The sequence below is a fragment of the Phocoena sinus genome, chromosome 16 (assembly GCF_008692025.1).
Source record: "Phocoena sinus isolate mPhoSin1 chromosome 16, mPhoSin1.pri, whole genome shotgun sequence".
NCBI lineage: Eukaryota > Metazoa > Chordata > Mammalia > Artiodactyla > Phocoenidae > Phocoena > Phocoena sinus.
The window spans coordinates 37,793,107-37,811,689 of record NC_045778.1 but is presented as its reverse complement, the minus strand read 5'-3'; the positions used below and the strand labels follow the sequence as shown (position 1 = coordinate 37,811,689).

The following is an 18,583-nucleotide window of genomic DNA, read 5'->3' as shown; positions in this document are numbered from 1 at the left end:
AGCGTTAATCCCCAGGCCTGGAACATAGTTAGCAGTAGCTGATAAGTAAGATGTTAGTAATTGCAGTTGCCAGAGCAAAACAAGACACATGAATGCAGGTATTTATTCCCTGCATTTCTAAAATATCGGCCTTAATTATCAATATTTTCCACCAAAAGGCTACAGAATACATAAAATTGTTAAATTCAGTGAAGCTAAATGTTTTATACATTTCAAATAGAAATTGCATACATATGAAAAGCATTAAGTGAAAACATAAACACTGAAAATATTACCCTCCTAATAAAATTATTAGCAGATGAAATTAATAAAATATTATTCAAAAATAACATACCGGGTTTCCCTGGTGGCGCAGTGGTTGAGAGTCCGCCTGCCGATGCAGGGGACACGGGTTCGTGCCCCGGTCCGGGAAGATCCCACATGCCGCGGAGCGGCTGGGCCCGTGAGCCATGGCTGCTGAGCCTGCGTGTCCGGAGCCTGTGCTCCGCAGTGGGAGAGGCCGCGACAGTGAGAGGCCCGCGTACCACAAAAAACAAACAAACAAAAACAAACCAAGCCCCATAAGACAAAGAAAAGTTTAATAATAATGAACACTTGAAATCACACTATTTGATGTTAGTTTTGAATCACGAGCACATTTTGGGGCCCCTTTTTTCTAGTTGCTATAAAATTTTTGAGGATATTGTTCCAAACTAAATTTCAATCTAAGATTATCCTTTGAGTGCTTTACCTTCAAATAATCTTCTTTCTTATTCAGTATGCTAGAGGGTTTTTTTTAACTCCTTTTCGTGGTTAGCAGGGGCTACATCTTTTAATGAATCATGACCTCTAGTTTTATCTCCGAAAAAGCATTTCCAGTTTGTCTCATCTTCTGCAGCATCCTCCTGGGTAGGTGATCCCACGGGTCTGGTGGATGGGTTGCTGGGAGGAGTTGTGTTTGAAGGCCACCGGTTCGGAAAGTCTTTGAACCAGAATAAGGATTTATGTTGCAATAGAGGCACCTTGGTTCTCTTCCCCACTGTGGATTATGGAGGAATAGAAAACCACTTTCTAAACAACTTTTCCTTACTGGATCCAAACGTCTATTGAAGCATATCCCCAGGTGTAAATGATTCCAATTTTTAAAAAATATATCACAAAAATACCTGGAGTTTGTTGTGTTTTAAAAGCACATTATTCTGGAATACCAGAATGTTAAAAACTGGGGCTACAATAACTAAAATAAAAACAAAACAAAACACCAGATTTGGAAGCTTTCCTCAAGGTCAGTGATACTTCCCTGGGTTCTGAGGGCACAGCTGCCCCTGATGCTTTTCTTGCAGACTTGCATTGGAGGAAGCAGAGCTGAGGAGGCCGTGGCTGGGAAAAGATGGAGGTTGTTATTGTCCCCCCGAAATTCATGTCCACCGGCAGTCTCAGAATGTGACCTTATTTGGAAATAGGGTCTTTGCCGATAAAATTAGTTAAGATGCCATCTGGCATAGGGTGGTCCCTAAATTAATGACTGGTGTCCTTATGAGAAGAAATTTGGACACACAGACACTCAAGGGAGAGGTCGTGTGAGGATGGAGGCAGAGATTGGAGTGATGCAGCTACAAGCCAAGGAAGGCCGAGGATTCCCTGCAACGCCAGAACTAGTAAAGAGGCATGGACAGTCTTCCCTAGAGCCTTCAGAAGGAGCATGGCCCTGCCAACACCTCCATTTCAGACTTCCAGCCTCCAGAACTCTGAGAGAACAAATTTCTGTTGTTGTAAGCCACCCAGTTTGTGGTGATTGGTTACAGCAGATTGGGCAGGGGGCTCTGGCCTGTGGTTTCCCGTGTCTGGCATGGTACAGCCATGCAGTTAGTAGTGAAGCGGCCAGAGCAATGGGCTTTTGGCAGCAGAACTGACTTTCACCGGCCTGGAGAATCCACCTCACACTCTTAAGGCCCCAAACCTCAAAGACCTGGCTCACCTTCCTCCCCTCCTCCCTGGAAGGTCCCGCATCCTCTTAGCCCCTCCATCTGAGCAGCCTGCTACCCCAGCTATGGCCCGTCATTTGCACCACCTGCTCCACCACCTGGTCACTTCCAAATGCTGCCTGTGGTCGAGTGGGAAGAACAGAGCCACAAGAGTCTGAGATCCTGGGACGAACTGGCTTCTTCCTGGCTGTGTGCACGCCTTAGAAAGTCACTTCATCTCCTGAGCCTCACTGGATGGTGACAGTAATGACCCTGATGGGCCTCGGCAGCGATGCGGGATGCAGCGGTGCCTGGTACATCATCGCCACTCAGACACGTGAGGGGCCTCTCCCACCCACAGGCAGGAATGACGAGAATCCCAGCATCCTAGAGAGCCAGGCCTTTCCTGACCGGCTCTGGGGAAGAGCTGGAGCAGGTGAGGCCCAGAACACACCTGCCATGGGCGGAGCCTTCCTCTGGGAGGAAAGGCCTGGAGCTGGCAGAGGAGCTGCCGTCCTCATCAGACACACACACACACACACACACACACACGCACGCGCTGGGCTGAGAAGGGCCGTTGGGCAGGGGGCTCTGGCCTGTGGTTTCCCGTGTCTGGCACTGAGTGGCACTCCACAAATAACTGTCTCAGGAATGATGCTGGAGAGGGAACAACAACTCACCAGATGCGTCAGAACAAAGTGCTTGCCAGACCAGCCCACCGCGCAGGAGCCTCCACTGAAGAGATGTGCAGCGCGGAAGGTTTTCTTTTAAATTGAGAGAAGCTGATCTTCTTTGTTCTGTGAAGGGTCACTTAAGTGGCCCTCTTAGAGATGCAAATGCCAGACGGGTAAGCACCCAGCATTCTGGGATCTGTGCTTAACGACGGGACCTTTTGTGGCCGGTAGTGGTGGGTTCTATTTTGTATTTTTGAGTGGCTTGGCAGAGATCGTGCCCTCCTTTGGCATGCAGCAGAAGGGGGATCTGTGGGGAGAATTGGGGAGGAAGAGAAATGTGTGGACTAATTTGCACAAAGAGCCCAAGTTTTCTGGAAGGAATGAGATGGCTACATCACCTCTGTGTTTTCACACTTTTTTGACAAGAAATAAACATTACATCCCACCTGAGGGCTCAGGCACACACTGAAGCAAGGGTTTCACACAACAGTACTGTTCCTATATGCAGTGCCCACTGGCATTTTTCACTCTCTGTGATTCTATCTCATTTTTTAAAAGACTGGCCAAGACCTACTGAGTTGATTTCATGACCCCCCTATTGGGTTGGAGTCCATAGTCTGAAAAACTCTTCTTGGGATTTGGTATTCAGGACACCTGTTGGGTGGACCAAGGCCTGGCTGTGGGAAGGGTGCTGTGGCCCTGGGGTTAGTGAGCTCCACCTGGGACAGAGTAGGGAGAAGAGAAACAGTGGTCCTTGGGAGTTCTCAAATGCTAGAACTGGATCTGACCTGGCCATCTGAGGCCAACTCGCCCCTGGAAATTGTGTGTGTTTGGGTGTGATTTGACAGAGTGGAGCGCTAGAAGCTCGTGGACCCTCTCCCCAAGCAAGATGTCATGTGCCAGAGGTTCTGTGTGGCCCTGGAGAGACTTGGTGACCCTCTCCCTCCCCATGGGGTTATTTCTGTGGTGCCCAGCAGCCCGTTCCACACACCTGTAATCTCACTGACACACCAAGGCCAGCTTGGGAGGGGCCCACCCCATGCCCACCCCATACCCACCATCCTGGGGAAGCCCTGTGGGAGTGGTCAGCAAGGGCATCCAGAGTCATACCTCAGAGGTCCTGCCTTATCAGGCTAGGAATCCTCCAGAGTGAGGGAAATGCTAAGGCCTGAGCAGAACATCCTGGAGGAGTTGCTGCTTCCACAGCAAAACCTTGGGGAACGGGGACTTCACCCATCCCAGCATCTATTCTTTAGACACATGGCCAAGGCCAGCTTCTGCTAAGAAACCTAATGGGCATCAGGATGGGATGGAAGTGGCCTGGACACTTGCCCACCAGAACCAGAATCACGAAGCCGGCTTGTCCTGCGCTTCCTCCTTCTACAGCTAGGTGGCAGCAGCAAGCACAGGCACTTGAACCCCCCTCTGTGGACTCTGCCATCCCCACCTCTCTCCTCTGGGCTGAGATTGTCCCAGTGCCGCCCCTCCACCTGCCCAGCACCGCTGGCTGCAGCTCAACCATGAAAGGGAAGGCTGTTGGGCACTTACTTCTCTTAATATCCCAGTTAATCCTCATAGCCCCTCAGCACCTTCGGCCCCATCCATTGCCCCACTGAAAGACAGAAGATCTTTCAAGGTGGTGGAAGTTGGAATTCAACTCAGTTTTAGTCAAGGCAGTACAGAGGCCAAAGACAGGCTTGGGCATCTAATGGCCCACCTGCACCTCACAGCACCTCATCTCTCTGAACCCCAGGGTGGCAGCCAAACCTGTTTCCCTTTCCTATGTCCATGCAGACAGTTTTCCAGCCACGCCCACAGCAAGATGGGTCACATGACTGAACGCTGGACAATGGAATGTGGGTGGGAGTGTGACTGCAGGCTGCTCTCAGCCCCTAAAATTCCCTGAGATCTCCCTGCTCCCTCTTCCCTCCTCTGATGGAAAGGATCCAGGGGAGGACGCTGAGGTCCTAGAAGGAGCCTGAGTCCCTGAGTGACCGCCTGGAGCAGAGCCTTCTCCTTCCCCCATTTCATGCTGACCTACTTGAGATGGTGACCTGAGCACGAAAGAATGTTTATAGGGTTAAGGCTCTAAGATTTGCGGTTGTTTTGTAATGGCAGCCGGCATTAATTACCTGATTAACGTGCTGGTTTCCTTATCTGTGACATGGGGTTTTCTACATTCAGTCTCAGGGTGGTTGTGCTTAAGACATATAATGTATGCAAATTGCCAATCCTGGAGGCTGGTGCATTGCAAACACTCAGAGACTCACCCGGTAACTGAGGTCACTCCCTCCCACTGTCAGCAGCAATGGTGACAACCGCAAGGAGGACTAATTAACCCCCAGGTCACAGTGCTGTGCCCTCAGCCAAGCGGACCAGACAACAGATGGGCCTAGCTCATGGTAGAGGGTCTTATCTTCTGTGGCACGTGGGGATGCTGGGAACCTTCAAAGGTGCACAGGTCTTATCTATGCAAACGCTTTGTCACCTGGATTTTTCTGATACTGTGGAGACTCGCCATTAGGGCAGTATCTGTAATGGAATGCTGAGCCACGGGGATCGTATGTACTGAAAGGGAGAGGTAAGAGCCACGCTGGAGCCAGGCTCCTCAGTTCAAATCCTGTCTCTTACTAGCTGTGGGACCCCAGGTAAATCACTTAGCAGCTCTGCGCCTCAGTTTCCCCATCAGTAAAATGGGGGTTGTAATAGCATTCTTGTGGAGTTTGAGTAAATATATGTAGAATGCTCAGTACTCAGCACACAGCAGATGCTCAGTATGTGTTGCTTTTATTACTGAAGTAAGTGTACCACTTGGTGACTCCTGCTCAAGCAGATGAGACCATGCCCCTGTAGTGTATGGAAAGTTCTGATGCCATCACAGCCACCAGGAAGTGCCCTGCCTGCCTTCGAGGAGCTGCTGCTGCAGCGGGTCAGTCCTGGACAAGGAGCAAAAGCCCTCAGGGCCATGGTCCTGGCCTCCCGCTCTTTCCCATGCTGCATTTCTCCTGGGGCTAGGGGAGGAAAGAAAGAAAGAGCAGGTGGGAGCAGGGCTGGGGGTGAGGCTTCAGGAAGGACAATGGGCTTTGTAAAATCCCTCTCTGGGCAGTCTGGCCAAGTTCAATGGCTTCAGGCCACATGAACAGCAAGAAAAATGTGGCCCAGGAATTTCTCCCCAACGATTCCCCTTGTCTTTCTCTGTGGGAATTTGGAGCTGCAGACACATTCCTTCCACAAACAACATCCTCAGCGGCTGAAGGCCCATTGGCCAGAGCTGGGGAAGCCGGCTGGCCATGCACCTTGGGGCCCTGCCCCCATCGCCCCCCTCCCTGAGGACTGGGCATAGCAAATGTGCAGGAGAATAGGCTCTGGCTGGCAGACTTCAGAGCCCACTGTATCAGAGACTGACCCCTCCCGGGCACTGTGGATCTCTCCCGAGAGCCAACTGTCCAGACAGTTTGTGCAGTTGCTTTTTCCTAATCTGTCACCCAGAAATGGAAACTAGACATCTTGGACAGAATCCCCACCTCTTAGAGATGGGAATTCACGTTTTTTCTAAGCCAAGTACTTCCCAACTTAAGAGGAAACAATTTCCTAATGGTCTAAAAGTCTTCTAAACAGGGGATTGCAAACTACATAAAGCCCACAGGACAAATCTGGCTTACCACCTGCTTTTGTAAATAAAGTTTTATTGAAACACAGCCACACCCATCCATTTCTGTATTGTCTATGGTTGATTTCATGCTACCAGGGCAGAGTTGAGTAGTTGCTATGGAGACCATGTGGCAAAGCTTAAATATGTTTATGATCTGCCCCTCAGAAAAAGTTTACCAACTCCTCGTTTAAAACAGGAGGTATTACATTCACTTATCGACTTATACTCCTATGTTATTCCACAGAGGGTTTGAAATGGCTTCTAATGAGAACACTTAAAATGAAGGTAACACAATGGTAATAATTATAAAACTGAAGAACCCAAGAAAATGCAAGTAAAAGTAGAAAAGCAAAATCAGGAAACAAAACGTAAATGTGAAAGCCTACTTTGGTGCCTTCATACTTGCCAAAGCTGAACTTTAAAATTTCCCTGAGCTTCCTGGCAGCCAAAGCAAAAAGAGAAATGAGACTTAATTCTCATTAAGAGAAAGGTAAAAGCATACCACTCCTTATGGGATCCACAGCCTCTTCTAGCACAAAGCAGTGTGTGCTTGCTTCAAATAGACTCCACCTTCCCCAGAGTGACATATTTCATTTTAGAAAAATGAACCCAGAGCAATGAGTCTGTGAAGTGAATAACAGCAATGCTGTTGATGAGGGATAATCGGGGTATGGGAGGGAGCTAGTTAATATGTTTAACCAGATAGTTAAATCCAGATCAGTTGGCTTCCATGCACTGTGGTAAAAGTGCACAAAACTTATTTTGAGAGATGGTGGGTGAAACCTCTTTTCTGCTTATCATTTCTCTACATCTGTTTCAAAGCAAAAACTGCAGTTGACTGAAGATAGCCCCAACTTGTCACCAACTCAACTTTAGTGCCTGGCACACAGTAGGCCCTCAAGAAATGCCTGATGTGGAGTGGATCTAGCCTCTCTGGACTTTGCATTTCCCATGAAAAATGAGAAGGCCGTACTAAAATGTAAAGTCCTTTCCAATTCCAGAATATCATTGAGTGTTGTATGTGTGGCATAATATGCACACTGAATTGTGGGCAAACTCCTAACACAGATCAGAACTGTGACGGGAGGAGAAGATGAGAGAGGGTGATTCAGGCCCAAAGCCAGGAGGCAGGGAGCTGATCATTAAGAAGGTGTCCCATGGTGGTCAGACTGCCCACATTCAAGGACAGGCTCTCCTACCTACCAGCTCTGTGACTTTGAGAGCTCACATAACCTGGGCAGATGACTATATTCTCATCTGTAAAATGAGCATTATGACACATCACCATCAGGAGGCTGCTGTGAAAATTAAATGTGAGATACCAGTACCAGTATGGGGTAGGTTTGTAATAAGCAGTCTACAAAGTGCTTTTACCTTCAAGAAGCCCCCTCTAATCAGCTGTCAGGGCCGCCAGGGAACAGGCATTACTCTGAAAAGCTAAGTGAGCAGTGAGCCTCACATGGCCTTCCTGCCAGACCCCGTCCAGCACTTCCCAGGGGCTGTCTTTTTTTACCACGAGCCTCACCTACGGACATGCCTTAGACCCATGCGGCATGAATCCATTGCCAAGTTTGTTTCCTCTCCCTCCAAAATATTTACCACAGAGTTAAGAGCGGAGGCTCCTTAACAAGACAGGCTGGGTTCTAATCCAAGCTCGGCCACTAATTAGCTGTATGAATTACCTGTGCAAATTACTTCACCTCTCTGTGCCTCAGTGTCCTCCTCTTTAAAGTGGAAATGATGAGGATACCGAACACAGAGGATTGCTCTGAATTCGAATGGAATGTCACACTCTTTGCCTGGCACTGCTGGCTATTAGGAGGATGTATTACCCCCGCCCCCCATGTTTCAGTTGTGTTAGTGCATAACAAACTACCTGAAAGCTAAGTGACTTAAACATTTATTTGCTCTCGTTCTGCAATGAGGGCAGGGCTCAGCAGGGATAGCTCATCACTGCTCTACACATATCAGCTGGACCGTCTCCAGGGCGGCCTCACTCGCGTGGCTGGCCTTGACCTCAGTTCTCCATATGGCTGGCTCGGGCTTCCCGGAGCATGGCGGTCTCAGGACTGAGTCCCACTGCTCACAAGGGGGTGGCTCTCCCGGGAAGACAACAGCGGAAGCTACCAAGCCATTTTAGGATTTAGGCCCAGGGCTGGCCCAGAGTCACTTCACTTCTGTCACCTTCTGTTGGTTAAAGCAAGTTATAGGGTGGCCCAGATTCAAGGGGATAGGAGCACACAGGCTGTGGGGACTGGGTGGTGTGGGTCGCTGGGGGCCGCCTCACTAGTACACAGTCCCGCCCAATCTCCATCTCCTCTGCCCTGCATTTCTCACCTGCCTTATGCCTTTTGCTTCTAGGCTTCCTCCCTTCTCCCGGTTGCCCCTTTCCAGTCCCTCCTTCACTGCAGCACCAGCCTGATCAGTCAGAATCCCAGGCTGCATCTTACTCTAAATGCCCTGCTGTGTTGCTCCCCACCCTGGAACCACGCTCCTTCACGTGATACCAACAGTGCTCCTTGGAGGACCATTCCCACACCATCCCTAAGGTGCTGGACTCCTCCTCATGTCTCAGCTCTCACCTCAGAGACCTATCCTCTGGAGAGCCTCTCCTGACCACCCTCAGCAGACCAGGGCACTGTCCCCCCAGAGCTCAGCCCTGGGCTGTTCTTCTCAGATATTCAGTTGTGTTCAGTCATCGTTTGGTACCTGGATGAATGAAAGAATGAAGGAATGATCATCACAGCCCCCCAAAGCTACACCTGTGACTAAGATGCCATGTCCCCATTTCTACTCTTCCCTGAGCTGCCTAGGGCTGGGCTCACACCTTGAGATGGCACCCTAGGGGTACCTTGGGTATGAGCTGGGAGGAGTAACCAGACTCCCGCAGAGGGGTATAAAGGCCGGGTCCTGAGACTCCTAAGCAAATCCCTGAGTGGCCTGGAGCGTGTCTGGAACCAGGGGCTCAGGCTGCAGAGGGCTAGGATCCCAGCAGCAGCAGCCTCCTTAGAAACAACCTCATATCCTCACCACCGAACTTTGAGTCTCCCAGAGAAATGGACTAAAGCAGCAGGAGGTGGAGCTCTGGATGGGTGGGTGTAGCCCCAGCCCCACAGAGCCTTTGTCCTCCAAAGCTGGCATCCGATCCTCCTCCCAGAGCTCATTGTACTCACTGGACACCCGCCCCCTTGTTCTGGCTCTGCTTTCCCATCATGTGTAGGATGTTGGCCTTCTAGCTCAGGAAGATGTCTCAGGGGCCCCCACCTCCATGGTCAGTTTTCTGGAGTAGAGTGGCTTGAGCTCAGCTGAAGCCTTGGAGCGGTGAGTGAGCCTGACGTTTTGGCTCAGTTCAAGATCGTTTGGGGTCATGATCAATTCAGGGGTCTATGTTCAGGGATTTTAATTATCAGGTGAATTCCTTGCTCGGTCTGTGCTTTTGCAATTGCAGCCCATGACTCTACACGTGATGGGGTAAATGCCATCCATCCATCTGTCTGTCCACCCATCCACCCATCCACCCACCCACCCATCCACCCACCCACCCATCCATCCACCCACCCACCCATCCACCCACTCATTCACCTACTCAGCCCACTCACCTGTCCATCCACCAATCCATCCATCCATCCTGATTCTGATACTTACCATTTCATTGATCCTGGGCAAGTCTCTTCACCTCCCTGAACTTTAGTTTCTTCCTCTGTAAGTTTAATCTAACTGTGCCTCATGGGGCTGTCCTGTGGTTAATTGAGATAATAGCACTTGTGAGTTGCCTGGCACATGGTGGGAAACATAGTGAATGTTATTTTCCTCCCCTCTTGAGAAATAGACGCACAGCTAGAAAACTATAAAAAGATAATATATCAATATAATCAGGAATTAAAGTGTGCGAAACCCAAGGCAATAATATTATAAGCTCTTGCCTTGCGTTCTGTCCTGTAAACTGCCCTGGGATTTGATATTTAAAGTCACTTTGAAAAGTTGAGTATCCCCAAATATATTTGAACGGTTCAATGGGGATGCTGACCCTCTATAATAGGTTCATTTGAAATGATCCTGCTTTGCTACTTCCTCTTAGAAAGATAAACAAGCAGCCCACAATGGCCGCTGTGATGTTTTCTTTTAAATCTTGCTTTCCAAATGTAGGACTTGGCCGTTGGACAATCACCCGGGGCTCACTCCCCGCACATGCTCTCCCTGAATGCAGGGAGCTCTAGCTTGGAATTCCTGGGGCCTCATTAAGCCCGCTGTGACTAAGTGATCTTGCCTGGTGCTAAAACTGTTTAAAATGACTTGGCAGCAACCAGAAGTCAGGTCTCTCTGTTTTTTCTCAGTTACTCCCTCTCTGTAACCCCCGCCTTCATGTCATGAAATGAAAACATCTTTCTTTCCGGATCTAGTGCGGGGCAACCCTCCTCTCTCCCTGAAGAAGCCTCACCCTGGTCTTTCTGGAGAGTTAGAGAGGGAAGCAGAAATCTGTCCCACTGTTGTTAATCTCTCCTTTGAATGAGACTTAACTCCTGGAAAAACCTCTTCCCTGTTCCAAGTCATTCTTTCCTCCCTTCCCCAGCCTCCCCCTCAACAATTAACTCTTCTGCTCCATGCTACAGGCAGCCTCTGCCTCTGGCCTGGCCTTGCCACTGCTCTCCTCCAGGCCATGTCTGTTTTCTCAAGGTGGGATGAGGAGGGAAGGAGAAAATCCCAGTCAAGCCAAGGCCATCAGAGGTTGACCACAGCCTGTTTCAGGGGCACGAACAGATCCTAGGAACTGGATGGGTGAGAGAGAACCTAATATTAAGAACTCTACTCTGTGCCGGACAGTTGAAATCATTTCTCTTACTTAATTGTTTAATTACACAATAATATGTAAATATGCCTTCCTTTTAAGAAATTAGACCACTATAAGAATGCTAAATTCCCCTGACACCCACTTTCAATTCATTCTCATCACTTGCCCTGTCCCTAGAGGGAACCACTCTTGATTTTTTTGTCTTCTTCCTAAGTATTTTTCCAGGCCCAAGTGCCTAGAGCAGTGCCCAGCACAGAGTGGGGACTATACAGGGAAATCATATTCTGAGGGTGTGCGTTTTACATAAGTGTTATGAATCCATAGATCTTGAACATTCAGCTGCCTCTCCCTCCTTCGATAGTATTTCATTTCATGAAAATACCAGTGTATTCGATAATCCCTTTACTGATGAACATCTTTTTGGTTGCAGTTTTTTGCAGTTACAAACAGGGCTGCAATGAGAAGCCTGGTACGGGTTTTCCTGGGGGTGTGGGCTGAATGCATGCTGAGAAATGCAATTGCTTGGTCCCAGGGTATTAGCATTTTTAGTTTTAATAAGCAGCTTGATTGTTACCTTCCAGAAAGATTGCACCAAAGCAATCCCTCCTGGCAAACGTACCCATTTGCCCAAATCCTCACCAACACTTGATGATGATGATAGTTCACACTTACAAAGCACTTAGCAGTTGTGTCCTAAAACATTTTAATGATTAAATGAATAATATTCATTTAATCTTCACAAAGCTCCAATGAAGTTCTATTATTCTTTCCATCTGATAGATGAGAAAACTGAGTACAAGTGTTTGCGTAACTTGATACCATCAAACCTTTCATTTGTGCTAAATGACCTGTGAAACGGTGTCGTTTCCTTCACGTTTCAGACGTCTCAGAGGGGAAGTGACTTACCCAACGTCACTAGTCCATAGGTAACCCAGACAGGTCTGGGGGGTAACCTGGGCAACTGCACAGTTGTGGAGTGCAGGCGAGCTGGGAAACTGAGAGCAGGGTGGCCCTGGTAGACGCCCCCCAAGCCACCTAAGAGATGACTACTTAGAGGATGCTGGGGGAAGGGTGGCGCCGCCCTTGCACAGCGAGGGGACCTTTCCTTCCGGTCTGCGGTCGGCCAGCATCGACCCCCACCCTTAGCCGGCTCCCAACTGGCAGAGGAGGGAGCTACAGACTGCGGCGGCTCGCACAGCGCTCCCTGGTGGCCCCTCGGAAGCGCGCAGCTCGGCGCCCCGGGAGAGTAACGGGCCGCGGGGAGGGCGCCCGCGAGGGCAGGGAGCCGGCGCGCGGAGATAAAAGCGGGCAGCCGGCGCGATCTGCGCGTTCTCCTATTGATTAGCAGGGTCTGCCCGGAGGCCGGGAGACCCGCGGAGCGGGACCGGTACGGAGCGTGAGGGCAGGAGAGCTGCCCGGCCGGTGGCCCCGCGCCGGGCTGGAGACTGCCCGCCGGCCGGACGTCGGTCGAGCCGCCCCGGGGGTGCGGGCAGCAGGCGGCGCGCCAGGCAGTGGAGCCGAGAGGCGGGCGCGGGCGTCTGCCATGGGGCTGTGCTGCTGCAAAGACTGGAGGGGACACCTGCGAGCGCCCAAAGGTAACTCTCGGGCGCGCACGTGCGCCGTGGGCTCGGAACCTCGGCGCTCCGGCGCGGGGCGCGCGCCGCTGGTTACCTCCAGCCGCCGCTGGGAGCCGCCAGTCCCGCCTCGGGGATTTGTCCGCGGGATCCCCCTGGGCCACCCGACACCTGCCTCCTCCGCCTTGGAAAGGGCTCAGAGGTGGCTGTAACCCCCCCAGAGTCTCTGAACTTTGGAGCACGCGTACAGGGGCTCCTCCTGGAACCCTGCTGGGGGTTAGGGTCCGTCCCCGGGGTAGGAGTGGAGGGGAGCGCCCGCCCTGTGGGGTCCAGAGCGGACGGTGAGCGCCGGCTGAGGGTCCAACAAGTCCAGGGCTGGGGCGGCGGAACCCCTGGCTCCCGGCCCCGCCCGCAGATCGTCTGCAGAGGGAGCCTGGCTTGCGCCTGGTGCCGCCTCTGCGGCTTAACCGCCCCGGAGCAGGGCCATTCACTCTCCTTGCCTGCCTCTGTCACAGACTTGTACCCAGGGGCCCTGACTCAGTTTTCCAAAAGTCGCGGTAGAACCTCGAGGGGAGCTGCTTGTGGAATGCAGCGGGCTTGGGGAGAACTCCAAGCCGAGAAACACGCCGAGGACGTTGGCTGCTAATGAGGTCCGGCCTCCTTTGGGCAGTGGCCCTTCTAACTTAACCCTTGACTGACTGAAACGATTCCTGTTGTCAGAAACGTAGTGATGCAACTCTTCACTGCAGCGCTTCCCAAGCTCGCCGGAACCTAAAACCCACCTGCCCCTCGCTTGTTAAACATGCAGATTTCAGGGCCCCATCCTGACCTTCTTTCTGCATGGGCTCTGGGGAACAGCCTGAGAAGCTGTGTGTTTAAGGACTTCCCTAAGTGACTGTTAAGACAAGGTGAGTCTGGGAAGCCTCCTTTAAACTGTAAGGTCAGCGCAGGCTTTACCAGGATGGGCGCCAGGTCCCAGTTCCTTGAAAAGTATATTCTGGATCCCGATAAAGAAAGGTTTGAATGTGTCAAGCAGCTTGAAGGACTCTTGTCCGGGTGATGATAAGGATGGCACAAATGTATTGGTTTGTTTCACAAAGGGTTTCAGGTAGCTTATAACATGAGTATTCAATATAGCAAAACTAAATTGGACCCTACATTTGAACAGGTCATATAGAGCAAAGAGAGAAGAGCCCAGTTAATCTGGCCATAAGATAGTATCTGTAGTTGAGCTTTTTTGCAGCCCAAGTGAAATATGAATACTTCCATGGTTCTCATTGCCCCAGAGCAACAGTTTTCCTAACTTTGATTTTAAAAAGAAAAAAGAATTTTGCACGCGCATCTTTACATTTGGAGGGAAGAGACTGAGGGTGAGCATGTCTTGGCTGTTGCAGTAGCCAGGGCCTCCATAGGATTCAGAGGGCAGGGTCTGGCTGCATGCTGGCTGAGGTCAGGCCAGAGCCCAGAGCAGAGCAGGAAGGATTTCACTGGGGGCCTGGCAGGGCTGGAGCAGCTTTAGTCTTTCCTGACCCTTTCTCAGTAAACCCTGCAGGGAGGTGGAGCCTGAGTCCCACAAGCAAGGGTGGATTTGCAAGGCTTTGGTTAGGGAAGGTACTTACTCAACTAGCAGCCCCAGAAGGGAGCCAGGAGCATCTCCTGCTAGGGTTGTCTTCTGGGGACTATGGACCCCAGGCTACACTGTCCATGTGAGGAACAGGCCTGGTGTAGGAGTGTTTCCCAGTTTGCCCCCATCCTCCCAACCCATCCTAAGGCACAGCTGGCCACAGCAGCCTGGGAGCAGGGACCCAGTCTGAAGGGCCCACAAAGTCCCAAAGCCCATTTAAAGTAGCAGAGCTGGCCAAGACTGGAGCGAGAGGGGCTAGGCAGCACTGGGGTGCCAGAGTGTACCTGCCCTGTCCAGAGCAGGCAGCCAGCCACTGGCAGGCAGGAAGGATGGTCAAAGAGGGCAGACATTTGGTCTTTTAATGTAAAATCCCCAAATATTTAAATGTTGCCTTATGTAACCAATTTGAACCCATGTGGCCAGTCCGGCTAGGCAGGAGACAGTTTGGACCATTGTTCCAAATGAGTTCTGCTATAAACGGGGGCAGGTTTCTCTTGGCCATAACCTTAGAAGTCATGAGTTATTAAAGTTTGGAAGGTTTTTCTCTGCAAGACTTCTCAGAACTTTCGACACATTGGTGCACTTGTGCATCTCCAATTCGGGTGGATGGTAGATACAGACTTCGGCCCAGGGAACCTGCCTTTCACAGAGCATCTCGTGGCATCCATATCTTTGAACACACTTTGAGACGCGCTGCTTTGGACTGTGGTTGAGTTGTCATAGCAGTGACACAGTACATATGTCTCCAAGGGGTGTGTGTGTGTACACGTGCATGTTGTGTGTGTTTAGCTGTTACAAGCTACCTGTGAAGAAGCTTTCTGACTTTCCAGATGAGAAAAGTGTGTGTTTTTGAAATTAAGGTCAAAAGAGAATCCATTGGTCATTGGTATAAATTTCCCCAAGACAACAGCTGTTGTTATCGATTTCATTCTTGGGTATTTCTCAATCAGAACTTTTACAACAGGATATTTGACCATGTCCCTGAGTAAAAGTATACTTGATAAAGCAGGCAAGCTCACATAATAAATCCCATAAAGAGAGCAGCAAAAATACATCACATGCCAGAGTCACCATAGTAGATCTAGGCTTAATGTCTTTAAAATCAAAAGCCTGGCACTCTCTCCAGGGGACACCTGCTCTCCTGATGGTGGTGGAGCTGCAGGCGGGCAGCCTGGACCTGAGGAGGGATTGCTGCAGGTGCTTTTCGGGGCGTGATATGCTGCGATGTAAACCACATTTACTATCATACACAGGACAGATGGTTACAATGGAGCAGTCCTGGGTCCCAGGTTCTTCTGCAGAAGCCAAAAGGTCAGTGAGCAGGATCTGATGTGCAGAGAAGAATTACACTCTCCTAAGAGCAGAGGCGAACAGGCTTGCTCTGAACTCTGAGGACACTGTCTGATTTCATTGTTTCTGGACAATGTTTCCAGATGCTTCTGCTATGTAGAGCTCTGTGGTGGGGTTGTTCAGTGACAGATTTCATTCTCTTCAAGTTTGCATGGTGACCCAAAGCCAAGACTTGGAGGAAGAAGTGGTGCAGGAGTGCATCACTGAGGCAGCTTTTTTTTTTTTTAATTTATTTATTATTTATTTTTGGCTGTGCTGGGTCTTCATTGCTGCACGCGGGCTTTCTCTAGTTGCGGCGAGCGGGGGCTACTCTTCGTTGCGGTGCGCGGACTTCTCATTGCGGTGGCTTCTCTTGTTGCGGAGCACAGGCTCTAGGTGCGTGGGCTTCAGTAGTTGTGGCACTCAGGCTCAGTAGTTGTGGTTCGTGGACTCTGGAGCGCAGGCTCAGTAGTCGTGGCGCACAGGCTTAGTTGCTCCGCGGCATGTGGGATCTTCCCAGACTAGGGCTCGAACCCATGTCTCCTGCATTGGCAGGCAGATTCTTAACCACTGCGCCACCAGGGAAGTCCCACTGAGGCAGCTTTTGTTCAAGGCCAGGGAGGGTAAAGGGCAGACAGGGGGCCCCTGAGACCTTTGAGACCCCCTGTTGCCACTCTTTGCCCCTCATGTATCCTGCTGGTCTCAGCATCGGGAGCCCTCCTGTCTTCTGGGATCTTGCCCCCTGTCATGTCCTCTGTCCCCAGCACCTTCCACTGGCTCCTTCTGTCAGCCCATGAACCTGCTTCAGTCTCTCATTAGAACATTTAAAAAGAAAACAAGCAGTCTCTTGCCCTTATGTGCCCCACAAGCCCAGCCCATCTCTCCTTCCCTCCATCACGAGCCCCCAGTAACTGCTGGTCCCAGCCTCCCCCGATGCACCTCCTGCACTTAGCCCTGACCCCGTGCTGGTGCTGGACCTGGTGAACAGTCCTGCTGTTCTGAGCACCTGGGAACCCGCCCCCCGCCCCCCCCTCCCGGACTGCGCCTGCCCGGCCCTTCCTACCTCCCCTGGCCAGCTGTTCTTCCCTGACCCATGCACCGAGTTTGGCTGTGAATTCCCTTTGTTTCACCCTCTGAGCTCTGTCTATAAGTCTCTCCCAGGCATCTCACCCCGGGCCCCAATGATTGTGAGCACCTCTAAGGAAAAAGCCCCCAAATCCTCTGCCCCCACCTCTGAAGTGCCCACCTCCAGCCTGCAGATCCAGAACTCCAGCTGGAGCCCCTTCTCCCAGTTTCCTGGCTCTCATTTCCTGAGAGCCTGCCCCCTGCTTCATTTCCCATGACCAAAGGCTGACAGCTCCCAAGATCCTGCCCAGGGCTGTGTCCCCATCCCTGCCCCCAAGGCCACTGCAGTTTCTGTGCAGACCCTCATCATCTCCACTGCGCTGGCTTTCCCAACTGGTCATCCCAAGTGCATCCTTGCCTCTGCTAGTCCGCTGCCCAAGCCAGCATCTCATGCACGGCTCCTGTCACCTCATGTCCCTCCTCAAGCTGCATCTTGGCCCCACAGTGCCTGCAGAAGAAAGCCCAGCTCCTTAGCCTTGTTGGTGTTGCCTGTCACCCCTCTCCCGCCCCCTCCCAGCCTCCCCCCACCACACAGCCTGGACCTCTTTGGCCTCTGCACACACCACACCCTCTCACGGTGCCTTCAGTCAGGACTGAGAGGGGTCAAGACCTGGGAAGGTGGCCTACACCTAGAGCCATCTCTGAAACCCTGGCCCGGGGGCCCAGTTCATTTCATTCTCTCCAGTGCCTGGTTGGTGTGGGTCTGTCCCCCCTAGATGGCAGTCGTCTCGTCACCTGTGTGATCTGGTACTGTACTCAACAGGGAAGCTGGCAGGAGAGCAGTGGGTGGAGCAGAGGTGGGGAGACAGTTGTGCTCACCTGCACCTGTTCCTGTCTCCTGATGCCTGGGGGTCCCAGCAGCAGTCCACTTGGGAGAGTCCAGCCTCACTTGTTGTAGCACTCCAAGTGATAGAGTGAGGGGTTGACATGGACTCCTTGTCCCTCTCCTGAGGTCAACAGGCTTGTCAGGGTGCCTGGTGGCCAGGGTGCAGAGGCCAGTGGGCCAGGCAGGAGCGCTGCTGCAGGGCACAGCTCAAGCTGGGCAGACAGAGGTGCCCCTCGCTGCCGTGGAGGGAGGCGTGGCCGTCCTGAGGTGGGGTTGATAGAACTGGTTCTCCTGTGTAAACGCTTGTATAGCCTCTGAGCCCACTTTCTTGAGAAGGTTCCATTTTTCACAAAATCTTCCAAGATTGCTAATAAGCAATCTTGGGTGGTTCATTTAACAGTCATTTGTGGGACACCCACTCCACTCCAGGCCTCGTGCCCGGCATGAGGATAAAGAGTTGGGGAGGGTACAGCGTCCGCCCCCAGTGTGCTCACAGCCTGGCCGAGCAGAGACCCAGGAAGCACATGGTGACACTGCAGGCCGAGAAGAAATGCGGGGAGAACAGCAAGCCTGGGTGCTCTGCAAGGGCTGGTTCAGAGGATGCCCAGACCAGCTGATGCCTGAGCTGGCTCTCATAGGATGAGCAGCCAGCCCAACCAAGCCAAGACGGAAGGGCTTTCCAGGCCTGTGGAGGTGGGTCGGGGTCGAGGCTTCCCCTGAGCTGCAGCTCCCCAGCCGTCCCTTCTCTGCCACTGCTCCCAGGGTCCTGCACGAGCAGATCCTCCTTGGGCTCACTTCTGCCCCCACCCACTCGGCCCTCTTGCTGGCAGCCTCTTCGGAGTCACAGTGAGTTTCCCGGCCCAGGCCTCGCTCTGAGCACCAGAGCCACTTGACGCCTCCATTGGGTGTCTCCTGGTCTAGAGAATGGCCAAAGCTAATCAGGCTAAACCTGAGCTCTCAATTTCATCCTCCTCCTCCAATTTGCCATCGCCAGGTCCTGCCAGTTCCATTTCCAAAGTGCACCTGAATCCCTCTGCTTGTCTCCAT

General features: G+C 51.7%; 1 protein-coding gene across 7 annotated transcripts in view; it reads left to right on the top strand.

Annotated features, from left to right (window-relative positions):
- Window positions 1-18,583, top strand: part of ARHGAP22 (Rho GTPase activating protein 22) — a 219,865-nt gene that overhangs the window by 111,068 nt on the left and 90,214 nt on the right. For 2 of the 7 annotated variants that reach the window (XM_032607464.1, XM_032607463.1), the window contains exon 1: window positions 12,526-12,653. The exons of the other annotated variants lie outside the window; for them this stretch is intronic. In XM_032607464.1, coding sequence (XP_032463355.1) covers window positions 12,602-12,653 — 52 coding nt within the window. In that variant the 5' untranslated portion in view covers window positions 12,526-12,601. Of the gene's footprint in view, window positions 1-12,525; window positions 12,654-18,583 lie in introns of those variants that run through there. 7 annotated transcript variants of the gene reach the window in all.